Consider the following 24,925-nt stretch of genomic DNA (forward strand, 5'->3'; position numbering starts at 1 on the left):
AGCCGATCTGTTAAGTCGACAGACGCAACAGATTCACGAATGGGAACTACATCTGCATGTTATTCAACTATTCTTTCACAAGTGGAGTCATCCAGACATAGACCTGTTTGCCACACACGAAAACGCCAAATGCCCAACCTTCGCCGCCAGGTTTCCACTCCTGTTGTCCAAGGGCAATGCAAAGTGGATGAACTGGTCAGTCAGATTTGCGTACGCTTTTCCGCCAACCCCACTAATAACACTAGTGGAACGCAAGCTCAGACAACAGTCTCTCAAACTGTTCCTGGTAGCTCCCACATGGGCTCGCCAACCGTGGTTCACCACACTGCTAGAACTCTTCTTTAGTTCCACACCAAAGACTGCCTCTGTCACCATCAATGCTAACGCAGAACCATGGAGACATCAGGCATCCAGATCCAAGTCAACTGTGTGAGAAGTTGGCCTGATATGCAGTGCTCACTATTCTAGTGATCACTATGTATCAGTCCAAACGACCCTTATTGATGATTGGTTGTAAGTCAACCTTATAGACCAGCTATCTTAGTAGCGTGGACAAGAGCAGTCTTTAGGCTAAACTCTAGAGGGCGTGTTAAGCCAGCTGTTATACCATCACATATACCCCTTGAACACCAAGTGAAAGGACACCACACAAGTTGTTATGAAAATAAAAGGATATTTATTTAGAACACAACAACCCTGGACTCTTTATGAGGTCAGGGTGCTAAGCACAATACAAAGCTCTTAAAGAATTTCTGAAAGTCGCACAATTTACACAAATGCCCGAGGGGCACGGAAAACCATATACTACAAAAGTGGAATGCGAAATACTAGCAGGTAAGTAACTAGTCTCAAAGGCTTTAGGATCGCTAGGACTGGACTACTGAACCTTCAGATTACGAGCAGGAGGCCTAGGGAGATCGGGTGCAGAGTGTGCACTCTCACGCGGGATGCGGGACAAAGTCTATGGATGCTAGATTTCGTAAAGTTAGTGTTATCGGACGAATCCGACTAGATAGAGCTGAAACGAAAAAGGATCTGGACACTTAGATAGTTAAGCTATGCTGGAGCACCGAAATGCTCAGGTTACCTAGCCCAGGGGCTGCGGCTGCATAGGGCTGAAAAGACGTCGGGATTCCTCGTTGCAGTCTATGGAGCCTGTAAGAAGAAGTTGCTGGCAGGCGACCAGTGATGAAGTTCGATGTGATCCAAGCCTGGATCGATGATGGAGGATACCTGTAAGCAGAGGGGACCAAGTTCTGAATCACTAGCCAGTGATGAGATGGGCACCAGGATGGCACCGGATGAAGTCACCTCGACCAGGTGAGTGGGCAACGCTGGGCTCTGCAGTCTCACGGACCAGGAGGCGTTGTCGGCGACCAGGATGGAGGTGAGAGCTGTACCACGAAGGTATCTGCTGTCGGCGATGCTGGACCCCGGATTGGGGCAACAACTCTTGGCAAATGCAAGCCCACGCGGTGGACTCAAAATGGCGTCTGGAGTGGACCAGGAGGGGCCGGGGTGCTCCTCTGTTGGAGGGGAGCAAGGGCCAGCCTGGAGCAACCAGACCAGCGATGGAAGTTTCATAGTTCGTTGTCAAGAGGGCTACAAGCCAGCAGGCAAGTGGCCGGACAACGCGGTGAGCAGCAAAGAGCAGAAGGGTCCCACGCAGATCTCGTAGATGCTGGGGGGCTGGACTTCGGTGCTGGAGCTGCTCAGGGTTAGGGCTTCTCAAACCCCAAAGCACTCACTCGAGGATCCCTTGGCGGTCGTGCTGGATAAGCGTAGTGCAGTTCTGAAGATGGCCGGTCCCTCGAGGTCTCGTCACACCCACGAATCTCAGCTGGGCTGATGATGCAGGCAGAGGTCAGAGGAGCCAGGGAAGCCGGGTCTCGTCGTGCTGGTCGGTCGGATTCCGGAGGAAGGACGTGCAGCAAACCGCAGGTTACTTAGGTGGTGCCCGCAGATGCAGGGTCACTACTCCTTAGTCACAAGGGAGAAATCTTGAGAAGAAGTCTTGAGTTCCTTTCATAGAAAGTAGTTTCAGGATTCAAAGATGATCTAATTTGGAAGGGTCCCCGCTCCCACCTTTATACTAAAGAAAGGGGCTGGTACGGGACTAGGTCCTGCCCATGGGTGAGACCAGGAAGGGGGGGTGGTTACACCCCTCTCCCATGCCGGACTTTCCCCAGCTCAGGGGCTGGTGTGCCCCTGGAACTGGTTCTAGCCGGCCTATGCGTAGTGAGCACCGGGGTGCCACTTGCAGTCACCTTCCTATTCAGCCCTGCCTACCCAGGATACACAAAACCCTGTCTGGGATGGTGCTAGCACCGCCCCTGACAGGAAACCCTTTGTCCAAGCTCTCCTCGCTGGAAGGACTCCCAGCAGCAGGAGGTCAGACTTGTGTCTGTGGTGGCAGCATCCATTTTGTGATGCTGAGGCTCGAGTTAACTTTAACCGGGGTTCACAGTTACATACATGTCGTGTCCCTCTAGAAGGGTGGAATGCTAACCCCGTCGCCAGAATTGGCGAGGGGTTAGTATTCCAATTCGTATGACACCTTACTCGACATGTTTTGATAAAGCGATACCAGAGTTGGCATATAACCGCGAGGATTATAATGCACTTAAGAGTATATGGTATGCGTTATCATGGAACAGCTATTTTGACTTGGTTCCGCAAGCTGCAAACGGGCTCAGCTCGTGCCAGGACACCATCTCACACGATTCCAAGCACTCTGCCTTCAGGATTGTTAAGGCCTGCCATAGGAGTGACTGATAGGAATACGAGTGTCCATTTTAGGGTTAGATAAAGGTATACTATATCTACAGCAAGGGGTGATTACACCACCTTGCCCTAGCTGTCGTGCAGCCAGTTGTGTCAGATTTAGATGGCCAGCCAGGGGTGGCATAATACATGCTGCAGCCCCTGGTAGGCCCTAGGTACACCTATGCCCTGAGTTACAGGGTCTGATAAGGTGGCCCAGTACCAATTGGTAAATGCACCTAAGGTACATGGAATCCATTTTACAGAGAGAGCAGTAGGCCTGGGGCCCTGAATAGCAGGGTCCCAGGTCAACTAAGTCGGAAAACCAGCAAAACACCAGGCAGAAAGTTGGGGGCAACCATAGTCCGGTATCCACCCTCCTACAAACTGAATCTGGCGATCTGGCTCCTGAAGTCTTAGAGTTTGGTTACCTTAACCTGCCACCAGACTGCATGAATATCATTAAAGAAGCCAGAAGACCTACTACTAGAGCTTGCTATGCTGCAAAATGGAAGAGATTTGCCATTTACTGCACTAACAATCAAATTGATCCTCTAGATGCTTTCATCCAAAAATCATCTGTTACCTTCTCCATTTACAAAGATGTAATCTAGCATATTCATCTATACGTTTCCATCTTGCAGCCATTGCAGCATATCTACAAAAGAGACAACATATGTTGTTATTTAGAATACCTGCAATCAAAGCTTTTATGGAAGGATTAAAGAGAATCATTCCTCCTAGGTTACCACCATCTCCAGTGTGAAACCTAAACATTGTGCTTACAAGGCTCATGGGGCCCCCTTTTGAACCTTTACATAAGTGTGAACTGCAATTTCTCACATGGAGAACAGCTTTCCTTGTTGCTATTATCGCTCTTAAAAGAGTTAGTGAGATTCAAGCTTTCACTATATAAGAACCATTTTTACAATTACACCGTAACAAGGTGGTTCTACTGACTAATCCTAAATTCCTTCCTAAAGTAATTACTCCTTTTCTTTTAAATCAATCAGTAGAATTACCAGTGTTTTTTTCAAAATCCAGACTCTGTAGCAGAAAGAGCTCTACACACACTAGATGTAAAAAGAGTTCTTCTTTATTACATTGATAAGACCAAATCCTTTCGTAAAAACAAAGCAACTGTGTAGTGATCACGCCGCACTGGTATGATGTAAACCAAGTAGGTTTATTCACAGGTTGGATAACAAGTAGTGAAAGTCTTCATCAAGTAATCATAACAGGTATATAAGTCCTGTAGGTGTTAAATCGCAGCCCCACCAGGAGCAGCCTGCTAGCTGCTCAGCCCCTCTCACCAACTGTCACTCCTCATCCAATCACCCAGGCATTCTACACAAGGCCCACACACCAACATTCCACTCAGAACATACACACAGGCTGAGCAGCTAGGGAAAGGGAAACATAGGAGAAATACCATGACATGATGATACTACAAACTGTTTGTATTTTTCTCTCCACCACATAAAGGCAACCCCATTTCTAAATCGGGAATTGCAAGGTGGATTGTTAAATGTATACACATATGCAAATACGCACATTAACAGTTCCTCCTAGAGCGCACTCCACGCAAACTAGAAGCCTCCATGGCTTTCTTAGGGAACATTCCCCTATAAGACATCTGCAAGGCAGCAACATGGTCTACAACACACACCTTCACTAAACACTATCATGTTGAAGTGCAAACCAAGCAGCAAGCTGCAGTAGGCCAAGCTGTCCTCAAAACCCTCTTTCAAACTTACTGCAACAGATACAGGTGGCCACCCCTCGGGAAACACTGCTGTACAATCGATGCACAGTGTAAGATCTGCAGCTCGTATGCCTCAAACGGAAAATGCTACTTACCAGTATGCATCTGTTCTTGGCATGTAGAGCTACAGATTCTTACACGCCCTCTCGCCTACCCGGTGCCTGTATCTGTTCCAGTTCTATCTTAATTAGATATACACGCATGGACATCCCTTCTTTATTTCTACGAACTCCATCATTTCCCAACATAGCGAAAAACAATCTAAGGATGGAGCCAATGTCCATGTGCACTATCGTCCAAGGGAGGAGTCACCTATCTCGTGACTACAAAGACTTCTTCCAAGATGACAACAACATGCAATCATCCGAGCCCAACACCAGGTGACGATCTAATGCATCGTGTAAGAATCTGCAGCTCTACATGCCAAGAACAGATGCATACTGGTAAGTAGCATTTTCCTTCTATATACACATATATATGTATACCAACAGTCTTTCTTGTCCAAAAGCATCCAGAAACAAGAAGGCAGGCCCAGAGATAGTGCAAAGGTCGGGTTTATTCAATGAATGCCCGCACCACCGCCATATATGTATACATGCATGCACATTTATCATCTACAGAGAGAAAGAGACTCTATCACATACTGGCGGTCCATAGGAAAATAATTCTATTTCCAATAACTTTGGCGCCGGTTGATGAATCTTTCCGCTCCTATCCTGAAAGTTTCGGGGTGATTCAGCAAGCAAACCGAGAAAAAAGGGGGTCCCCCAGCCCCGGGGACCGCAACCCCCCCGGGCTTTCTGAAATTAATGGCGGGTGGGGCTCATAGCCCCCTCAGCCCCGCGGACCACCATCCCCAAGGGCTTCAACAAAACATGGGTGGGAGGGCTCAAAGGCCCCTCCAAGCCCCGTGGACCGCCACCCCCGAGGCTTTAAGAATATTTTTGCGGGTGCTTACCACCACCCCCAGGGCTTCTCCTTGATTTAAAGTTAAAAAACCTGTGTGGGGGTTTAAGCCCCCGCCACACGCCCCTGGTACCGCCATCTCCCCAGAGCTCTAAATATTAAAATAGGGGGGGTCTGTGACTGACCCCCTCCCCAGCCCTGGGGACCACCACCTCCCCAGGGCTTTGGAAATGTTGGGAGGGGCCCGTGTGGCCTCCCTCCTGGAGCCCTTGATAGCCCTGGGGACAGCCACCCCCCAGGGCCGGCTCCTGCAGTGTCCTGGGGTGCCCACCCAGAGACACAGTTTGTTTGTTCGCGGCTCCCGCCCTGCCATAGCAAACTTGGTTTGGTTTTTGAAAGAGAGAGCAGAGAAACCTGCTCTCTCTTTCAAAATGGAAACCAAATTGCTTTTCCACATGGGGAGGAGCTGCATCTTAGTAGCTCCCCATGTGGAAAAGCAAAGCCAGCTCCCACGGTCACGCGGGGAACCGGCGGGACCGTGGGAGGATTTGGGCCCCCCCCGTCCCCAATGGAAAGGGCCAGCCCCGAGGAATGGGGTCCCCGGGGCTACAAGTGGACCAGGAGGGAGGCAACGCTGCCCCCCTCCCCAAAATGTTATTAAAATTATATATTATTTTTTTAAAAGGCCTGCCCCGGGGGCTGGGGTCCCAAGGGCCATAAGTGGCCCGAGGAGGGGGGCAGCGCAGCCCCCCTCCAAAAGAATGAACATTTTAAAAAAAGGCCATGCCCCGGGGGATGGGGTCCCCGGGCCGACTAAGACCTGGGAGGGGGGCCATGTGGCCCATAAAATGTTTTTTATTAAAAAAATTGGGGGGCAGTCCCTGTGGGTTGGGGTTTCCAGGGTCAAGAAATTAGAAAAGGAAGGGGGGCCACACAGCCCCCCTTCTTAAAAAAATAAAATAAATAAAAGACCAGCAGTGCCCCAGAGGTCACGCCCCCTCCTTGCAGCACTCTGCAAACGCGCCAGGGGGCGCGCTTGCAGATAGGAAACAAATTCCCCTTGAATGCTGGGTGTCCCTGGGGGCCAACTAGCCCAACAGATATCTCTAGGGAGCTGCGTGGCAGACAGGTGTTCTGAGGCCATGCCCCTTTTACACCTCTATAGGGGCGTGGCCTCTGAACACCTCTCTGCTATGGAGCTCTCTGCTTTTCAAAGTACAAGGGGACCCAACGGGTAGCTAAGTACCATGGGTATAACTACGTTATAAGGAAACAAGGGTTACTTAGCGTATTTGAGATTAAAACTGATGTAGTATAGGAACACAATGGAAGCTATACGAAAAAACAAATTTCCAAACCCAGCCGGGAAAGGAGTTTATTTTCTGGAGGCAATATCCAATCTTACAATATAAACAGTATAACTTGACACAAGCCTGTGCCGTACAAACCAGAAGGGAAGAAACAAGGATAGCGTAAAAGTGAAAGGGGTGTTTTTCAGGCAAAGGAAAAAGAGCAAGGACAGGGTACTGTAAAGAGTTAACAATTAATCACAGTATCGCCTGAGAGTTGGGTGTACACAGTCACAAATGAAAATAATCTAGGTGTGACCCCACTCATGGGTGTCGACGTTTCGATCCCTTAGCTCAAATAAATACATGGGATCATCATCAGGACTTTTGTAATAGACAAAAACATGCCTGAATGTAGTCAATAACGCCTCAATGAGGTCTAGAGCATAATCTGTAATGGTAAAGCGTCCTTCACTTCAAGATGTGGTACTGGCTCACGTGGATAACGCGATTGAGAGCCTTAATGGGGGATCCGGTGGAAGGTTCTTGCGGTACCAAGTACCTCGAAGTCCGTTTTCAACTGCGGAGGGTAGCAGCTCTTAGTTCACTTTGTATGTGAACACGAATCCGTTTTTAGTAATGCAGGCTGCGATGGCCGTGCATGTCGGCGCGTCTCTCGTGGGCTGCTCGGTCGGTGCCTGATGCTTAGGCTAAGCATCAGGCACCGACCGAGCAGCCCACGAGAGACGCGCCCGCATTCAGACGTGCGTCACTACCGCTACATTGTTGGCTTCCGACATGCACGGCCATCGCAGCCTGCATTACTAAAAACGGATTCGTGTTCACATACAAAGTGAACTAAGAGCTGCTACCCTCCGCAGTTGAAAACGGACTTCGAGGTACTTGGTACCGCAAGAACCTTCCACCGGATCCCCCATTAAGGCTCTCAATCGCGTTATCCACGTGAGCCAGTACCACATCTTGAAGTGAAGGACGCTTTACCATTACAGATTATGCTCTAGACCTCATTGAGGCGTTATTGACTACATTCAGGCATGTTTTTGTCTATTACAAAAGTCCTGATGATGATCCCATGTATTTATTTGAGCTAAGGGATCGAAACGTCGACACCCATGAGTGGGGTCACACCTAGATTATTTTCATTTGTGACTGTGTACACCCAACTCTCAGGCGATACTGTGATTAATTGTTAACTCTTTACAGTACCCTGTCCTTGCTCTTTTTCCTTTGCCTGAAAAACACCCCTTTCACTTTTACGCTATCCTTGTTTCTTCCCTTCTGGTTTGTACGGCACAGGCTTGTGTCAAGTTATACTGTTTATATTGTAAGATTGGATATTGCCTCCAGAAAATAAACTCCTTTCCCGGCTGGGTTTGGAAATTTGTTTTTTCGTATAGCTTCCATTGTGTTCCTATACTACATCAGTTTTAATCTCAAATACGCTAAGTAACCCTTGTTTCCTTATAATGGAGCTCTCTGGCACATACTGGAGGTACCTGGTGGGCTAGTTGGCACTCAGGATTGAGGAGGAATTAATTTTCCAACTTAAAACGCGCCACAGGGCGTTTTTGCCGACATTTCATCTCAGGCCAGGCCCCCTTCCTTCACCATTGTGCAAACACGCCCGTGGGGAGTTGTAAGTTAGGGAATTCATTTTCTTTCTATACTGAGGGTCCCAGAGGGCCAACTAGCCCAACAGATATCTCCAGTATGCGCCAGGGAGCTGTGTTGCAGACAGGTGTTCAGAGGCCATGCAGCTCTGTGGTGCTTACTGGAGGTACCTAGTGGGCTAGTTTGACCCTAGGGACCCTTAGGATTCAAGGGGACTTAATCTCTCAAATTATAACAGCCACAGGGCGCGTTTACACAGTGGTGAAGAGAGGGGACGGGGCCTGAGGTGACGTGTTCAAACACGCCCTGTGGTGCGTTTTAAGTTGGGCAAATAATTCCCTTTCAATCCTGAGGGACCCTGGGGGACAACTAGCCAAACAGGGGCTTCCAGTAAGCGCCACTGTGCTGCGCTGCGCTTCAGAGAGGTGGTGCTGGCCCTGCCTCTTTTTACACCTCTCTGCAATGGCTGGAGGTACCTAGTGGGCTAAATTGCCCCTAGGCACCCTCAGGATTCAAGGGGATTTTATCTCCCAACTTAAAACGGCCACAGGCCGTGTTTACACAGTGGAGAAGGGAGGGGACGGGGACGTGGCCTGAGGTGACGTGTGCAAACACGCCCTATGGCGCGTTTAAAGTTGGGGAAATAATTCCCCTTCAATCCTGAGTGCCCCTGGGGCTATCTAGACCACCAGGTGCTTCCGGTAAGCGCCACTGCGCTGCGTTGCAGAGAGGTGGTCCAGGCCGTGCCACTTTTTACACCTCTCTGCAACGCAGCTCTGTGGCGCTTACTAGAGGTACCTAGTGGGCTAGTCGGACCCTAGGGACCCTCAGGATTGAAATGAATTTAATCTCCCAACTTAATACGCCCACAGGACGTGTTTACACAGTGGTGAAGGAAGGGGACAGGGCCTGATGTGACGTGTGCAAACACGCTCTGTTTCAGCAAGCAGGCCGAGAACAAAGGGGGTCCCCCAGCACCTGGGACTGCCACCCTCCCCCCTGTGCAGGTGCTTCCAGTAAGCGCCACTACGCTGCGTGTCAGAGGTGGTCCAGGCCGTGCAACTTTTTACACCTCTCTGCAACGCAGCTCTGTGGTGCTAACTGGAGATACCTCGTGGGATAGTTGTACCCAAGGGACACTCAGGATTCAAGGGGACTTGATCCACTAAATTAAAACGGCCACAGAGCATGTTTGCACACGTCAGCTCAGCCACCCCCCCCCCCCCCCCCTCCCTTCACTAGTGTGCAAACGCACCCTGTGGCGCGTTTTAAGAGGTAGTTTTAATCCCCCTGCCCTATAATATACTAGGGGCTTACAGAGGAGGTCCTGCTAATAAAAGGGGTACCCGAACGCATAGTGTTCCCTAGTGTACGTAGGTGTTTTAACTGTTTTCTAAGTGTCTTTTAGCATAGCACTGGCTCTAGGACTGGTAAGTCTGTCAGTTACCACCAGTACCCATCTGAAAAAGTTGAGGGTACAGGATGATTTTGCAACAAGGCCTCTTTCTGCTCCTCCCTTTGTTCTTACTGCATGTCTTCCTTCTTCCTGCACTTTTCTTAGTCTTTGATAACTTCTTTTGCTTCTTTCTGCATTTCTTTTTCTGCTTTGTGTTTTTTTTCTTTCTTCACATGTCCTACCTCTGTAAGTATAGATAGAAACTAGCATTTAAAATACCTTAGAAATTAACGTGCCTGAAACCATAGGTTGCAGGCATGTTATAGTTGCAAATTAGCATTAAAAAAACATTGAAATTCACTGAAAAAAATAGGTTTCAAGCACGTTATAGTTAGAAACTAGCATATAAAAAAAACCATAGAAATTCACTGAAAAAACCATAGGTTTCAGGGGCGTTCTAGTTAGTTGGACATTTCGCTCTTACAAAACCATTGAAATTCCCCCGTTATAGTTAGTTTCTATTTTTGAGTGTGTGTATCAAAGGTTATATTAGGGTGAGAGGAGGTCTGCCACTCTATCACAAGGATGATGTCATCAGTGATGTCATTTGAGATGTCATCAGTGATGTCATGAGTGCTGTCACTAACCATGTCATGAGTGATATAATATGTGACATCATCAGCAGTGCATTGCGGGCGAGCGAGTTATAGTTGGCTGAACTAACTATAACGGGGGAATTTCAATGGTTTTGTATGAGCAAAATGTCCAACTAACTATAACGCCCCTGAAACCTATGGTTTTTTCACTGAAAAAAAAATAGTTATATAGATATCTATATATCTTTCTCTATTTTTGTATAGTTATGGCTACCATGGGGGCCGATTGTGTCCCCAGCGGAGATCACATGACTATAAACAGGGGGGCAGGCCACAGAGCAGGGGGACGACCCCCCTGTCAATATTGCCGCAATTTTAATTTTACAAATTTCCCATAAATAATTTCATATTTTGGGGGGGTGATCGAGCCCCCCAGGGAAAGTCAAAGTATTTTTTTTTATAATTGCCTTTGGGGAGGGTGGCGACCCATTCCCACGAGGGTAGACCACCCCCAAAGACATCCCTGGTTTCTAGTGGGGCCAAGAAACCTTTTCAAACGATCTCGTTTGAAAGGGGAGACTCTCCCCATTCAAACAAGGCCTCCCTGAAAGCTGGAGAGGCCATTTTAGTCATCGTAGTCAAGCACAGCCTTACCTACTGCTGACCTCGGTTCCGGTGGAGAAAATAGTGACATCAGAGTGCCTCGCAGCACACGGACGTCACAGATGGACAGGAGGGAGGTGCTGGGGAGACGCGGAAAGTCTTCTGTGTCTCCCCCAGGGGAAATGTTAGAAAAAATAATCTCTTGTGCTTTGCACTGGAGGATTGAATGGGGCCCTCCCTGGTGATGGCCAATTTACGTGCGCCGCACCAGGGAGGTAGTGCTTGCACCAAACAGGTTACTCATTTGCATTTTTCTCTCTTGCTCTGGGTGAAAATCCGATGAGCGAAAATAAGTGCTGGTCCCCAAAACCTGTTGCGGGTTGGCCTAACCTACAGTAACCAGCCCAATTAAGTGCTGTCCACAGCACAAATACCCTGGGTACTGGAGCCCTTTCAGCAGCCAAGGCTTGTTAAGTGTCCTGTCCGGTCACCGACCCTGCCAAGACTCGCCTAACGAAGAGGCACGTCAGGATTACCGAAGCCAGCACCGAGAGTGGCCCTGTTCTGTTTTTTCCCCATTACCATGTTAACCCCAAGAAGTGAGACCCTTGAATGCAAGCAACCCGCCGGACAAAACAACTCTGCACGGAGCCCCACAGCCCAAGTTCGAGCCAACTGAAAGTGCCTCCTTGCTCCTGACAGACCCTCCATAGCCGAACCTCCTTTGGGTTCTGCTGGACTTGTCCCCAAGTCCCCACTTGCAGCCTTTTTCTTGTTACTGGTTTCTTCATTGACTTTACCATGTAGCGCTTGAGCCAACCATCGCGAGCAGCACCTCTGCACCCGGGCACACTAGGTCAGGTTAAAACAAACATCTAGAGGTTCTATGGCCTTTGATCCCTAAGCACCTTAAGTCCAGTAGATCAATCCTAACAACCGTTTGCAAGTATATCTATGCAGTGTGTGCCTCTCCTGTAGGATAACATTACCACGTGCAAGGCTCATGCCTCAAATTTAACAGCATTTGCTATTCTACTGTTTTTGTGTAAAAAAACTCAGTAAGTACTTACCTGATTCCGAGGATATTGGTGTCTAATTTAATATAAAAATCTGTGCTATATTTATAAATTGCTCTCAAATTTCTTCTTGAATGTTTGTCTTGTTTGACTCTGAGTGTACAACAAAGGCTCAACATCCTCCTCTGATACGCCTAAAGCTGCTCGACCACACTACCACAAAATAAAGCTCTTTGGGATTGTTAAAGCAGGCCCCTGTAAACCACTGAGGTACGCCTGCACTTTCTGCACAGTATACCTCATTTTGGTACACCATATAGAAAGCCAGTTTTCTACAGTCCTCACATGTATATAATGCACCATCTTAGGGCTGTAATACCTGCTGTAGGGGTGACTTATATATGAGAATTTGAATTTGAATTTAAAAATATTTCTAGAGCGCACGTACACCCAGCGGTTTCATGGCGCTATGCAGTACTACAAGACCCAAGGAACAGAAAGACTAGGGAGCCAAGGGGGCAAATTAAGAGGGGAAGGCCTGAATAAAAAGAAAAGTTTTAAGGGCTTTGCGGAAAAGGGAGTACTGCGAGCAGGATCTCAAGTGGATCGGGAGGGAATTCCAGAAGGCAGGTGCCAAAGTAGAAAACTTAGATCCACCCCATTTTTTTCGTTTAAAGCTGGGAACCACGAGAAGTTGTTGGGTGGCTGAGCGCAACTCTCTAGACGGGTTGTAAGCGAGAATTGCAGAACCGATGAGTGCAGGGGCTGAGCCAGACCGGGCGTTGAATATAATACAGCCCAGCTTGAACAGGGCATGTTGCTGTACGGGGAGCCAATGTAAGGATTTAAGAAAGGGTGACTTATATATGAGAATTGCATTGTGCTTGGGCATTGCACACAGAATGTGTGCAATGTTGTTTTCAGAAGGGCTTGTGCACTCCCACACATCCTGGAGTGGCAGTCTGCATGCAGTTTTTTGTGGTTCCATGTGGGTGGCATAATGCATGCTGAAGCCCATAAGGACCCTCTGTAGTACCCATGCCCTCGGTACAATAGGTACCATTTACCAGACACTTCAAGAGTGCTAAAGTCCTTGCCAATTGGGGTACTAATGAGCATGCTGTAGTTTTTAGGGAAAAGGCACTGGCACTAGGGCCTGTTTAGCAGGAACAGAGAAGCCCACCCTTGGTTTGCCAGGAGGGGACTCCTCAACACTGCCTTCAGCCTCTTTGTGGAGCCCACCCTCATGGCGAGTGACTCTCCGGAGAAAAACCTAATGCTATGAGACACCTCTGCACCCATTGGCCCAGGCCTGAGTGGAAGTGGGCCAAAGGTGTCCCCATCTTCCAGAGCATCATGAGATCTCATATCCTCTGTTGGTTCAAACTGACTAGCCTCCCAATCCAAACCCGCAACCTCTTTTCAACCAGACCGATCCCTGTTGACTAACATTGGGCACCCAAGGCTGTATGGCACCTCTGCAACCGGCCGCAACAGTGCCAGCGTGTATGACCCCTTGGTGCTGCCTTTCCCTCCACTCACCTTAAGTCCAAGAGATTGGTTCCATAAGTCACTGTGAAATAGCTGTATGTATTATTTGTTTTTCCTCCATAGGATAACATTGCCAACTCTGGAAATTGCCAGATCGACTTTTGTGAACTGAACGTTTTTCTATCTTGAAACGTACTTACCTGATTGTAATGATTTTGGTGCCAAATATTATGTAAAGATACATTTTATTTTTATAAATTGGTGTGGGCCTTCTTATTGAGTGCATCATTTATTGACGTATTTGTGTATTGCAGATGCCTAACACTCTCTGATAAGCCTTAGGCTGCTCGACCACCCCACCCCTTAAAAGAGCACCTTGGGATTGCTCAATCAAGCCCCTGTCTACTTCTAAGGGATACTTTGACTCTTTGCACAGTATTCCTCTTATTGGTATACTATATAAAGATCCAGCTTCCTACTAAAACCTATTAGAGTTGTTTGTGCAGAAAACACAATGTTTTTCGTAATTTCATATAATACATTTTGGCATTCACAAGCTTTATCTGTTCTTCTAAATGCCCTGCTTGTTTTTTTTTTCCCAAAGTATTTATGCGATGCCAGTTAAGTCGACTGCAGAAAGGACATGCAACAGATGAGTGGTTTCAGCTCAGTTCCCACATACCATTAAAAGGTATAGAACCAGGTTCCTTGCGTGTCAGAGCACGATATTCTATGGAGAAAATCATGCCAGAAGAAGAGTACAGTGAGTTTAAAGAGGTATTTAATTGCCTTGCCAGTTTTAGTTTTGTGTTTAATGAAAAGCTTAAAATATGATAGCATATTTGTTGTGCTCTTTTCCTAAAGTGATATATGTGTAGCTAATTTCTAATGACCCAAAAATATGTTGAATGTTTTCTCTTGGTAAATATATGGGGAATGTACAAAATGGTTGTTTTCATCCTATTTTTTTTACAACAGCATTGATCGCTTCAATGTCTGCCAAATTCAATACTGAAATATTAAAAGCTCAGGGGAGACTCTGGTTGCTAGGATTCATTATTGAATGCTGAAAACAATAAAAAGAAGACAGTATAGAACATGGCAACATACATACAAATGTCTTCAAAGGTGATATTAGTGAGGGCTTTGAGTAGTTTGGATTTTTGAACTAAGCTGACTGAGATCTGATTGTTATAAACACCAGGTGAAGATAAAGACTGACATAAAAACATGAATGTACCTCCGATTGATGAAATTTGTGATTTCTCTGACAACAAGGATGTTCTTTAACTAAATTGTTTTATAGCCTGTCAGTATTTGTAGGCAACCTTTTGCATGATCATAAGGGCCAGCACCATGTTTCAATCTTGGTTCTCTGGGTTCATGAGTTCCTCTAGTATCTTGGATTTTTTTTAAAGTCATTTATTACAAGTATCTTTATAGAATGGGTGTAGCTGCTGGGGCAGGGCAGTACATTTTAGAAATAAGTTATAGTTTACAGTTTATAGGTTACAGTAGTTGTGTTCTACAGGAGAGCTTGTGGTGCTCAACGGGGGTTGCTGGGCCCAAGTTCGCTCATTGGTAGCCCTTACCTTTTTGCTTTTAAAATCGCCAAGGAGCGCTTTAGACCACGCCACCTCACATCCCCGATGATGGGCTATAAAGCCTGCCTGTCAGTACATTCGTGCAGCCGAACGAGACGGAATCTGACATCGTTTGATTTCCTTGTAGGCACTACTGTGTTGGGAGTGCCTGACTCCCGCATCCTGCTTTCACCACCATTTTTAAAGGGCGGTTTTTAGATCTCGCCTGAGCCAGCTCATGCTCTGCTCTGGGAGACATTTAGTAGTGGGCTTTGAAAAGTCCTACCACATGCTTTTTGCTGGCATGGAGCGTGCGGTTACGCCCACATGCACGAGCGGAGGCGCCATCACGCACGCACCACACGAGTCCTTTTTTTTTTCTTTTAGCACTCGCACATATCTCCCGCTTCTCCTCCTCCCCCAGCACATATCTCTTCTCGCGGCCACTCACTCGTGCACGTCCAATGCTTGTTTTCTTTTTTGCTAAGCACATTATATGTGCCTTTTTTATTACTCGCTCTTGTGTGCTTCTCACCCGCCTTCAAGTATCTGCCCACCCTTGTTGCTTTCCTTTCACCCACACCTCAGTATCTTCCGTACCCCTCGTGGCCCTTCTACTACATTGATCTAACTTGTTTTTTGGTCCATCCACTAATTTTTTCTAACTTTTTTTTCTATGGCCTGGCAGCTTCCATTTGCTGCTGGGCTCTAACAAATGCTTTTGTGTGACTCAAATGCTCCCTTGCCCCCTGCCCACACTAATTTGCTTCACCACACCACCTGTACCTCTGCTCCTCCACCCACTCATAGGCTTTTATTTTTTTCATCTTTTTGGAGAGTCGCGCAACTGCCATTTACTGACGGGCGCTCTGCTAAATGAAAAGGTCTTCTACATACTGTTTGTTTAATTATTTGGCAATCTAAATTCTGTCAGCCATGTTGGTAAATGAAAAAAAATAAAAAATGGGCCTATCCTCAGTTGCATGCATGCATGGTGATGCTTGTGCGCGCCTACAGAATGACGGGACAGTCAACACCAGCTGTTTCCTCTTGCCTTTTTTGCATTTGTATTTTTTTTATTTTTTGCCGATGCTCGCTCGCATCACTGCCAAGCATTGGCATAGCCAACAGGTTTGGGTTGACATCTATAGGCTTTGAGAATGTTGGTCTAATTTTGCTTCTCAAGTCATGCGTTTAAAATAGAGGCACATCCAACATGCCAACGCTTTGAACAGGGAAATGGGAAATTTTGGAAAAAAATCTGGGACATTTATTTTCCCCATTGCATTTTATTGAAGCAGAGGCAGTTTTAGGCAGGAGACATTTCAAACAAAGCCATTTATTGCTTCAAAAACCTGGAGTATCCCGCCTGAATCCGGTACGTTAATATGTATGTACGCCCTCCACAGAAATAGTTTACATTTTTGGATTCAAGATGAATGTTTGGTTACTTTATTTTGCTGTAGTACTACTACTATGCTAAAAGAGCAGCAACGCTTACTGTTTTTTTGTAGTTTTATATAGCCTGAACTCGCCCAGAAGGTATTCGAGCGCCTTACATGTGCACCAGTTACATTACACAAGGACACCATTTTTTGTAGGAACAGGAGATTATGGGCTAGATGTAGGTAATCACAATTTACCGATTCTTAAATACCGAATTTTACCGATTTGGTATTTAAGAATCGGTAAATGTGATGTAGGTAATAAATCGGTAAAATTTACAGATTCTGTAATATTCCTAGAGGCCCATAGGAATGAATGGGAAGCCATTCACTAATACTGATTCGGTAAATACCGAATCAGTAATTGCGGGAGCATATTCAAGAGTGGCAAGGTGCCACATTGACCCCTGAATCGTGCATTTGTGCACGTGGCGCACATACATGCCTTAAGGCCTTGTATGTCTGCCACATGGCACTTTTAAAAAAGCAACTAATTGCTTTTTTAAAGGTATTCGGTATTTACCACCAACTTGTAGTTGGTGGTATATAACGAATCCTTAAAGCAAAAGTGCACTCACTTCATAGGTTTTAAGGATTCAGTAATTTACAGATTACTTAAAATAAGGAATCAGTATTTTACTGATTCCTTAAAATAACGAATCGGTAAATTACAGAATCCTTATTTAGAGCTTCCTACTTTGGAAAGGGCTAAATACAGGTCGGTAACGGAAAATCACTGATTTTTGGCCGTTACCGACCGGTATTAAGCTACCTACATCTGGCCCTAAGTGATTTGCCCAGAATCACAGGATGTTGAGCCAAGGCCGAGACTCAAACCGGGTTACTTAGTTCCATATTCGGCAGCTCTGGTTGATACGCCATATACTCTCGCTTTATTGGCCCCATGTGGGTATTATCAGTAGTTAATGTAAATCGATCCGTGGTCAAACATAGGGCCTCACAGACTACAAGGGAGATGAGCCAGTTTTTCCCAGACAAATGTCTCACCTTAGTGTATCCTTGTGTGATATCCTGAGTGTCTCAGCAAATCCGAAAGTGCCCCCCTCCTTTTTTTTGCATTCAAAGAGCCTAGGCTTGTGTTGTGATTTAATTGGAAAAGGGCCGATGCCACGTTGTTGCAAAGTACGTGCTCTTTCCATTTAGTTGATATGCACAGCGTCCCTTTGTAGTGCAAATGTTTGAACACCTGCGTGTATATATCTGCCTGCATCAAGGCGATTGCATCTGTGAAACGCATTTGCCATAATGCTCTTCAATCTCTTCCACTTTATGGGGTATGAACTGTCTCTGAAGTGCTTCTGCGTCACATACCGTTTTATGGGTGCATGGAAAACACGACCCCTCCTTTGAATGCCTGTTACAGATGCTTGTTTGTCTTGTCCTGTTTTTTGTGTGTGAAGAGACAAAGCAGGGCCTCACATGATTGATGGCCACAAGAGCTGCAGAAGGAAATGATTCCCCAACAATCCTGTAACTGAAGAATTTCCAACAGCTGATTAGAAGCCACCTGCGAAGGAGATTCTGTTTCATCTGTATATATTTCGAATACTAATCTCTGCGGGTGGGAATGTGTTATGTGGAGCACTGAAAAAGTACACTTGTATAAAAGTTTTAATTTAAGACGACTCGTATATTGTACGCCCTAGGTCTGATAATGCATGCGTATCTCACTGTAAAACAAACCGCATCGACAAAAGACAAGCGAAAACAGTAAGAAGCAAGTTACAAGTTAACTGGAAAATAAGGAAAACAGACTCTGGTCTCGGGGGTGACCCGGGGTTAGCAAATCTCCCTACAGCCCCTGCAAGAGCTTATTTGGTGCATGCACGAAAATAAACAAGAATTAGCATAGCCAGTAGGTCTCGCCTTTGGGACCTTATAAGTGTTTATCCATGCAACACTTGCTGTTGTTGCACCAAGGTTATTGTGCTGGATAATTAAACCCTTAAAAGGTCCCAGGCGAGACCTATTGGCTATGCCAATGCTTGTTATGTATATGGTTTACTTTTTCTCCCTTTTACTTTAGTTGTGCTTTGTTTTACCAGTAGTTGTGCTCCACAGGGGAGCTTGTTCTGCACAGAAGGGGTTGCTGGACCCCAGTTCGCTCTGCGGTTCCCCTTCGTTATTACTTTGAAAACATGCCGAGGAGCAATTTAGACTACGCCCCCTTCACACCCCGATACTGGGATATAAAGCCGACCTGTCCTTGCATCTGCTCCGCTGGCTAGCCTGAGGCGCGTTCTTACCACACTCAGCACCAGCCCCCTGCAACTTTTACTGCTGATCCGGGGATTACAATTTGTTATTCAAGGTATACATTACTTCGCATTAACCTTCTAGGTGAGACCTGTGCTGGCCCTTGGCTAAATCCACAACCATATGAAAATTTCCTAAAATGTTATCTGTGATCTATCAATTACCAATTTTCCTATAAGACACCTTGTCCACATACACTGAAGCACAATGCCGCCAGTAAACTAGGTCTCAGGTACCACGGCGCCCTTATTAAGGCCAGTTCCCTAATTAAAAGCACACCAGAATGTGTCAAGTTCATGGAGACAAGAGACTCAGTGTCTTGATCTGGCCTTCATTACCGAAACATGGGCTGATGCAGCATCAGACCCGGACTTAATCTGGACCTTACCATCGGGCTTCAGGATCTTTAGACCAGACCGTGTAGCAAAAAGGGGTGGCAGACTCCCAGTTATCTTTTGTGACCATTTCAAAACTTCCTTTAAAGCCCTCCCTGATGCTGAGAACTGTTAGGCTCTGATATTTAACATAAAACGAAGTAGTAATTATTTGTTTGATGGATTCCTACTCTGTTGCCCACCTGGACTCAGAGCCATGTTTAACCAGTCTATCGGTAGCGTGGTAGAACTGAAAGCCAACCTATCGGATTTTACTATTCTTGGAGATTTTAACTAACATCTGAAAAATCCATTAGACAACGACTCGATCAACTTGATAGACGTTATGGCTAGTACAGGCCTTACTCCGGTTGTACAGGGTTCCACACATTACGCAGGCAACCTTCTCAATGAAATCTTCACGGATAACCCACAGTCTAAATGGCTGTTTTCCCTCCCTTTGGCCTAGTCAGACCATAAGGCGGTCATGTTTGAGATAGGGGAAGTGCCTGGTGAGTTGGAAGTCAACCGGCCCACTGGACTCACTGTCTGATGCCCCTGACACACTGTTAAAGCTGAACAGCTAAGCTCTTCTCTTGCTCACACGATACCTGAGATTCCATCGGATGCTGATACTGCCATTGATAACTACCATCAATGGGTGTAATCTTCATTAAATCGGCCAGTTCCAGCCAAAAGCCATCACAACCACAAGACTAATCTCTCAGAACCTTAGACTTAAAAAACAGGAATGTAGGAGACTAGAAGGAAAATGGAGGCTGGACTACAAGACGGTAGACAAAGAAATCTACAAAACCTCCATTCAAGCTTACAAAAAACTAATCCAAGCGGGAAAAGTTTGCTATTTATTACTAAAATAGAAGCTGCAAAAACTCACTAAAGGAATTGTTAGCAACTGTTAAGAAACTTTCTAAGCTTAGAGAGGCCACAGTTGTGTATTAAACTGGCATTGTTCTTCCAAGATAAGGTTAAATCTGTATATGACTCTTTTTTTGGTTGCAAGCCTGACCAAACTATTAACCAGGAAAGGTCCTCCCAAAATGGGAGTGCAAGCATTTTATATAACTTTTCTGCACTGGCTACAGATCAGATGCTAGAGCTCTTAAAAAAGTCATATCTGGCTCCCCACAGGACCCATGCTCCCCTACCCCATCATGAAAAATGCATGTGGTACCCTCTGTCCTTCCACTCCTGAAAAAACCTAGATACTAGTGACCCTAATAACTATGGGCTGATCTCTTGTCTATCATTCACTGCCAAAATCATGGAAAAATGGTCAATCGGGTATTGACAACTTTTATAAATGATAACCAGATCCTAGCCCTAACCCAGTTTGGGATTTGGAGCCATCATAGCACTGAGCTTGCACTAATCACTGCCACTGAGGAAATCAGGCAGACTACAGATTGTGGGGGCTACACAGCCTTGATCTTATATGATCTCTCTGGTGTGTTTGATAGTCAGTGTTGTAGTTGACCAGCTTGACACAATTGGAATCAAAGACAAGGCCCTGGACTTTTTAACAATTTTATTAACGGAGCAATTTCAAACAGTGACTATAGGTGCCTTTTGGTCGCCATCTTTCTCCACGCCCTGCGGGGTTCCTCATGGGGTCGTCCTTGAGTCCTACTCTATTTAATTTGTATGTCACCCCGATCCCCAATCCCATGGCTTTGCTCTGGCTTCCTATGCCGGCGGTACTCAGATCATTGTGTCAGTAGCAGGCAACCCGGACTCCACGGCAGCCATATTTCATGACTGCATGCTTCATATAGGCAATTGGATGCAGAATAACTGCCTGAAGTTAAATTCTTCAAAAACGCGGGTCCAACGATACACCCCAATAAGATATCTTCGCTCTTCTACCAGTGGACATCATGTGCTCCCCCAATTTAAAAGAGCCAATTGGGGTGGGAAGAGCTTCATAACCTGCATGGCGAGGCTGTGGAATTTTCTCCCTCTAAGAACCAATTACATTTATTGGAATTTAGGAAAAGTCTAAAAACCTGGCTTTTCAATAAGTATCCCTCATCTTCTTGATGGCATTAATGTGTTCTCTTAGCTCGCTCAGCGACCCGATACTGCCGGGTAGTAGCCTCGCTTTAGAAATGTTACGTTGGAGGCATATGAGCTGTAGATCATATACTTCTGCATAGATAGACATCTGGTGTTGGGCTTGAATGTTTCCACTTTGTTTTTGTCTTGGAAGAAGTCTTTGAAGTTACAGGGTAGGTGACTCCTCCTTAGGAAGATAGTGTGCATGGGCATCGACTCCAACTCCAGATAGTTTTTTTCCGTCATCGTGTTTGGATGTGATTTGCTGCCTCTGGGTCGACATCGGTTTTGAACCCCCCCTTCGACGCTCAATTCCTCTCCACTCGACGATATTGTCTCTATCGCATTTCCCTTTCAACGCGCATTTTTAAAAACAAACTCCTCGATCTTTGACGCAAGCTGTTGGACCTATCCATGCCGACCATGCCTGCAGTCAATGGAAAGGACTCCCTTTAAAAAATGCCCTGGGTGTGATGCTAAGCTCCCACACACGGACTTGCACGAGGTTTGTAATCTCTGCCTCTCCCCGGAGCACAATGACAGGAACTGCGAGGCATGTGCAATGTTCAGGCCGAAGAAAACCATCCGTGATCGTCAGGTTCAAATCACAAAATGTCTTGCGGAAGCAGCTCGATTCCGGACATCATCGGAGCAGATTACAATGTTCAGCCGGAGCAACAAGGTGATGAAGAAGACATCTCTGTCTCCAAGGCTGACGACTCAGACGTCGAAGAGGAGACAATCACCCCGGCGCAGCGGTCCCTGAGTACCGAATCTACTCTCCCAAAACCCAAATCTAAGGCTCCGGCTGTGCCCTCTGGTCAACACCGGCAAAATGTTTCAGATGACCCGCACTCGGTCCTGGCTATGAAACCTAAAGACAAGCCTTCTGGCTCTGGCTCGAGCCTGCCCCATTCCGGTGCTGAAAAATCACCTTCGGCACCGAAGCGGAAGAACAAAGATGTGCCCAGCCCTGCTAAACTGGCACTGAAGACCGCCCCAACGCCGAAAACCTTGGCGTCGAAACATACCAAAGACAAACAGTCTGAACCTAAAAATTTGTCGGAACCAAAAAAATAGTCAGAGCCGAAATAATCGTCGGAGCCGAAAAAAGTCTCGGAGCCACAAACTCCTATAAAAACGAAGGAGTCCAAGCAAAAAGCCTCAGGAACTCAGTCCAAAGAACATTCTGCCCCAAAATCTTCGACACCGAAAAAAGACATTTTACCCACACAGTCTCTACCTGACTTTTTGGAACCAAAACAAAAAACCCTTTTTATCGATCCAGTGAGTGGCAGTCGTCGCCAAACCTCCAAAAAAGAAAACTGGACACTTCAGAGGAACCTGAAATACATTTGAAGCGAACGTAGATGAGTACTAACACCTCCCCACCACCTTCTCCTCCTCCAGCTGATCCAAATCTTTCAATTTCTCCACCACACTCCCCACACATACTTTTTCACCTCAAACACCAGATAATGAGGATACCGATGGGGGTGGGAATATAGATCTAAATGGGGATGATAATGATGAACTTACCATTCCACAGGAAGTAGGACCTTGGGATGACTACAACACCGATCCCGACCCACATAATAACCCGGACCTCTATCCATCTAGGCCTACACCACCTGATGGCAATATTGGGTTTGCGCAACTAATCAATAAGGCTGCAGAATACCACGGGGTACAGTTACATTTTGATCTCATAGAGGAAGATTTTTTACTCAAAACTTTTGCACCCTCGCAAAAATCCACCCACACCCTGCCAGTGCTAAAGGGCATGCTCAAACAAGCTCCAGAAGTGTTTAAAGCCTCTATCAGGGCCAGAATTCTCAACACCAGGGTAGACAAAAAGTATAAGGCAGCTCTCAATGACCCAATTTACATTAAAGGTCAAGTCCCTTTATATTCTCTTGTAGTGTCTAATTCACGCAAGAGGGCAAACCTGCAAAGTACAGGCGACCGCCCCCCCCCCCCCCCTCCCTCCCGATAAGGAGTCCAAACTAATAGATGCATCTGGTAAACATATTGCGTCACAGGCTGCGAATCATTGGCGGATTCCCAATGCCCAAGCTTTATTGGCCAGGTACGACAGGGCACACTATGATGAGCTAGAAAAGCTCATGCAAAACCTTCCTGACCAGTACAAACAAACAAGCCAACGACCTTATACAACAGGGGAAATTGATCACAAACACCTCAATTAAATGTGCGCTCGACGCAGCTGATACTGCATCTCGTGCCATTAACACTAGTGTTTTGTTGCGCAGGCACGCTTTGCTCAGGGTCTCCGGATTCAAACAAGAGCTGCAATCGGCTCTTCTTAATCAGCCCTTTGATCAAGAGCATCTTTTCGGGCCCTCAGTTGACACATCTTTAGAGGTTCTTTTCGCCGCTCCTTCTACAGGGCTGGCTCTAAAACCATTGGCTCAGAACATCCCTCTTCTTCCTATAAGAGCTCCACTCAAACGACCTCCAAAGAATACTTTTGCGGAGGCTACAGAGACAACAATGGTAAGGGAAGAGGTCGCAGCAACAATAACTGCAACTCCTCTACCACCAAACAGTGACTTTGCTGCACTTCCCCCTGATCATCCCACTCCTGTCGGGGGACGTCTCTCACAGTTCTTACCTGTCTGGAATTCAATTACAACAGACAAGTGGTTAAGACAAATTATCCAGTATGATTATTGCCTGGAACTCACCTCTAGTCCCCCAGGCAAGACAACTTCCAATGTCCTCGGAACATCTGACACTTCTCAAACAAGAGGTTCTGTCTCTATTACAAAAACATGCAATAGAACCAGTCCCCTTGCCTCATCAAGGCACAGGGGTTTACTCCTACTTCCTAATTCCAAAAAAGGACGTCTCTCTCAGACCCATATTGGACTTCAGACCCCTAAACCTCTACATTCAGTCGGATCACTTACACAGGTGCTCCCACTGCTTCAACTGGTCGACTTTCTCTCCACTCTGGACTTAAAGGATGCCTACTTTCATATTCCCATTCACCCCGCTCACAGGAAATATCTCAGGTTTGTCATAGACTGACAACCCTACCAATTCAAAGTCCTCCTATTTGGGGTAACTACAGCACCCAAAGTCTCTTCACCAAGTGTCTAGCAGTAGTTGTGGCCCACTTACGAATGCAGCACATTCATGTCTTCCCTTATCTGGATGACTGGCTCATAAAGCCAGGTCACACAGCAACTTTGTGCAACACACACACACACAAAACAACACAACTGCTTCACGACTTGGGATTCAAGGTAAACCTCACCAAATCCCACCTCCAACCTTTCAGCATACAACAATATCTAGGGGCAACCATAGACACTTCAAAAGCTCTAGCATACCCCAGCCCAGTCAGGATATCCGCCATACAAGCTCAATTGACAACATTTCAGCCTCAACACTCACTGCCAGCTTGAGTGTTCATGCAGATATTCGGGAAGATGGCCTCTTGCATTTTCATCGTCCCTTATGCAAGACTCCAAACGCATCCCTTACAGGAGTGTTTGGCATGTCAGTGGAACCAGGCTTAATGCCAGCTAAAAATTCTGGTGTTGGTAGACGACCACACCCATCGCTCTCTGGTGGAACACACAAAACCTTTCCAAAGGGCGACGTTCCTCGACCCAGTTCCTTAGATAGTGCTAACAGCAGACTCATCACTCACCGGCTGAGGAGCTCATCTTCAAACCCATACC

General features: G+C 46.4%; 1 protein-coding gene across 2 annotated transcripts in view; it reads left to right on the forward strand.

Annotated features, from left to right (window-relative positions):
* Positions 1 to 24,925, forward strand: part of RASA1 (RAS p21 protein activator 1) — a 926,777-nt gene that overhangs the window by 399,331 nt on the left and 502,521 nt on the right. For both annotated transcript variants that reach the window (XM_086960862.1, XM_086960861.1), the window contains exon 16: positions 14,062 to 14,234. In XM_086960862.1, coding sequence (XP_086816988.1) covers positions 14,062 to 14,234 — 173 coding nt within the window. The remainder of the gene's footprint in view (positions 1 to 14,061; positions 14,235 to 24,925) is intronic.

Source organism: Lissotriton vulgaris, chromosome 3_1 (assembly GCF_964263255.1).
Source record: "Lissotriton vulgaris chromosome 3_1, aLisVul1.2, whole genome shotgun sequence".
NCBI lineage: Eukaryota > Metazoa > Chordata > Amphibia > Caudata > Salamandridae > Lissotriton > Lissotriton vulgaris.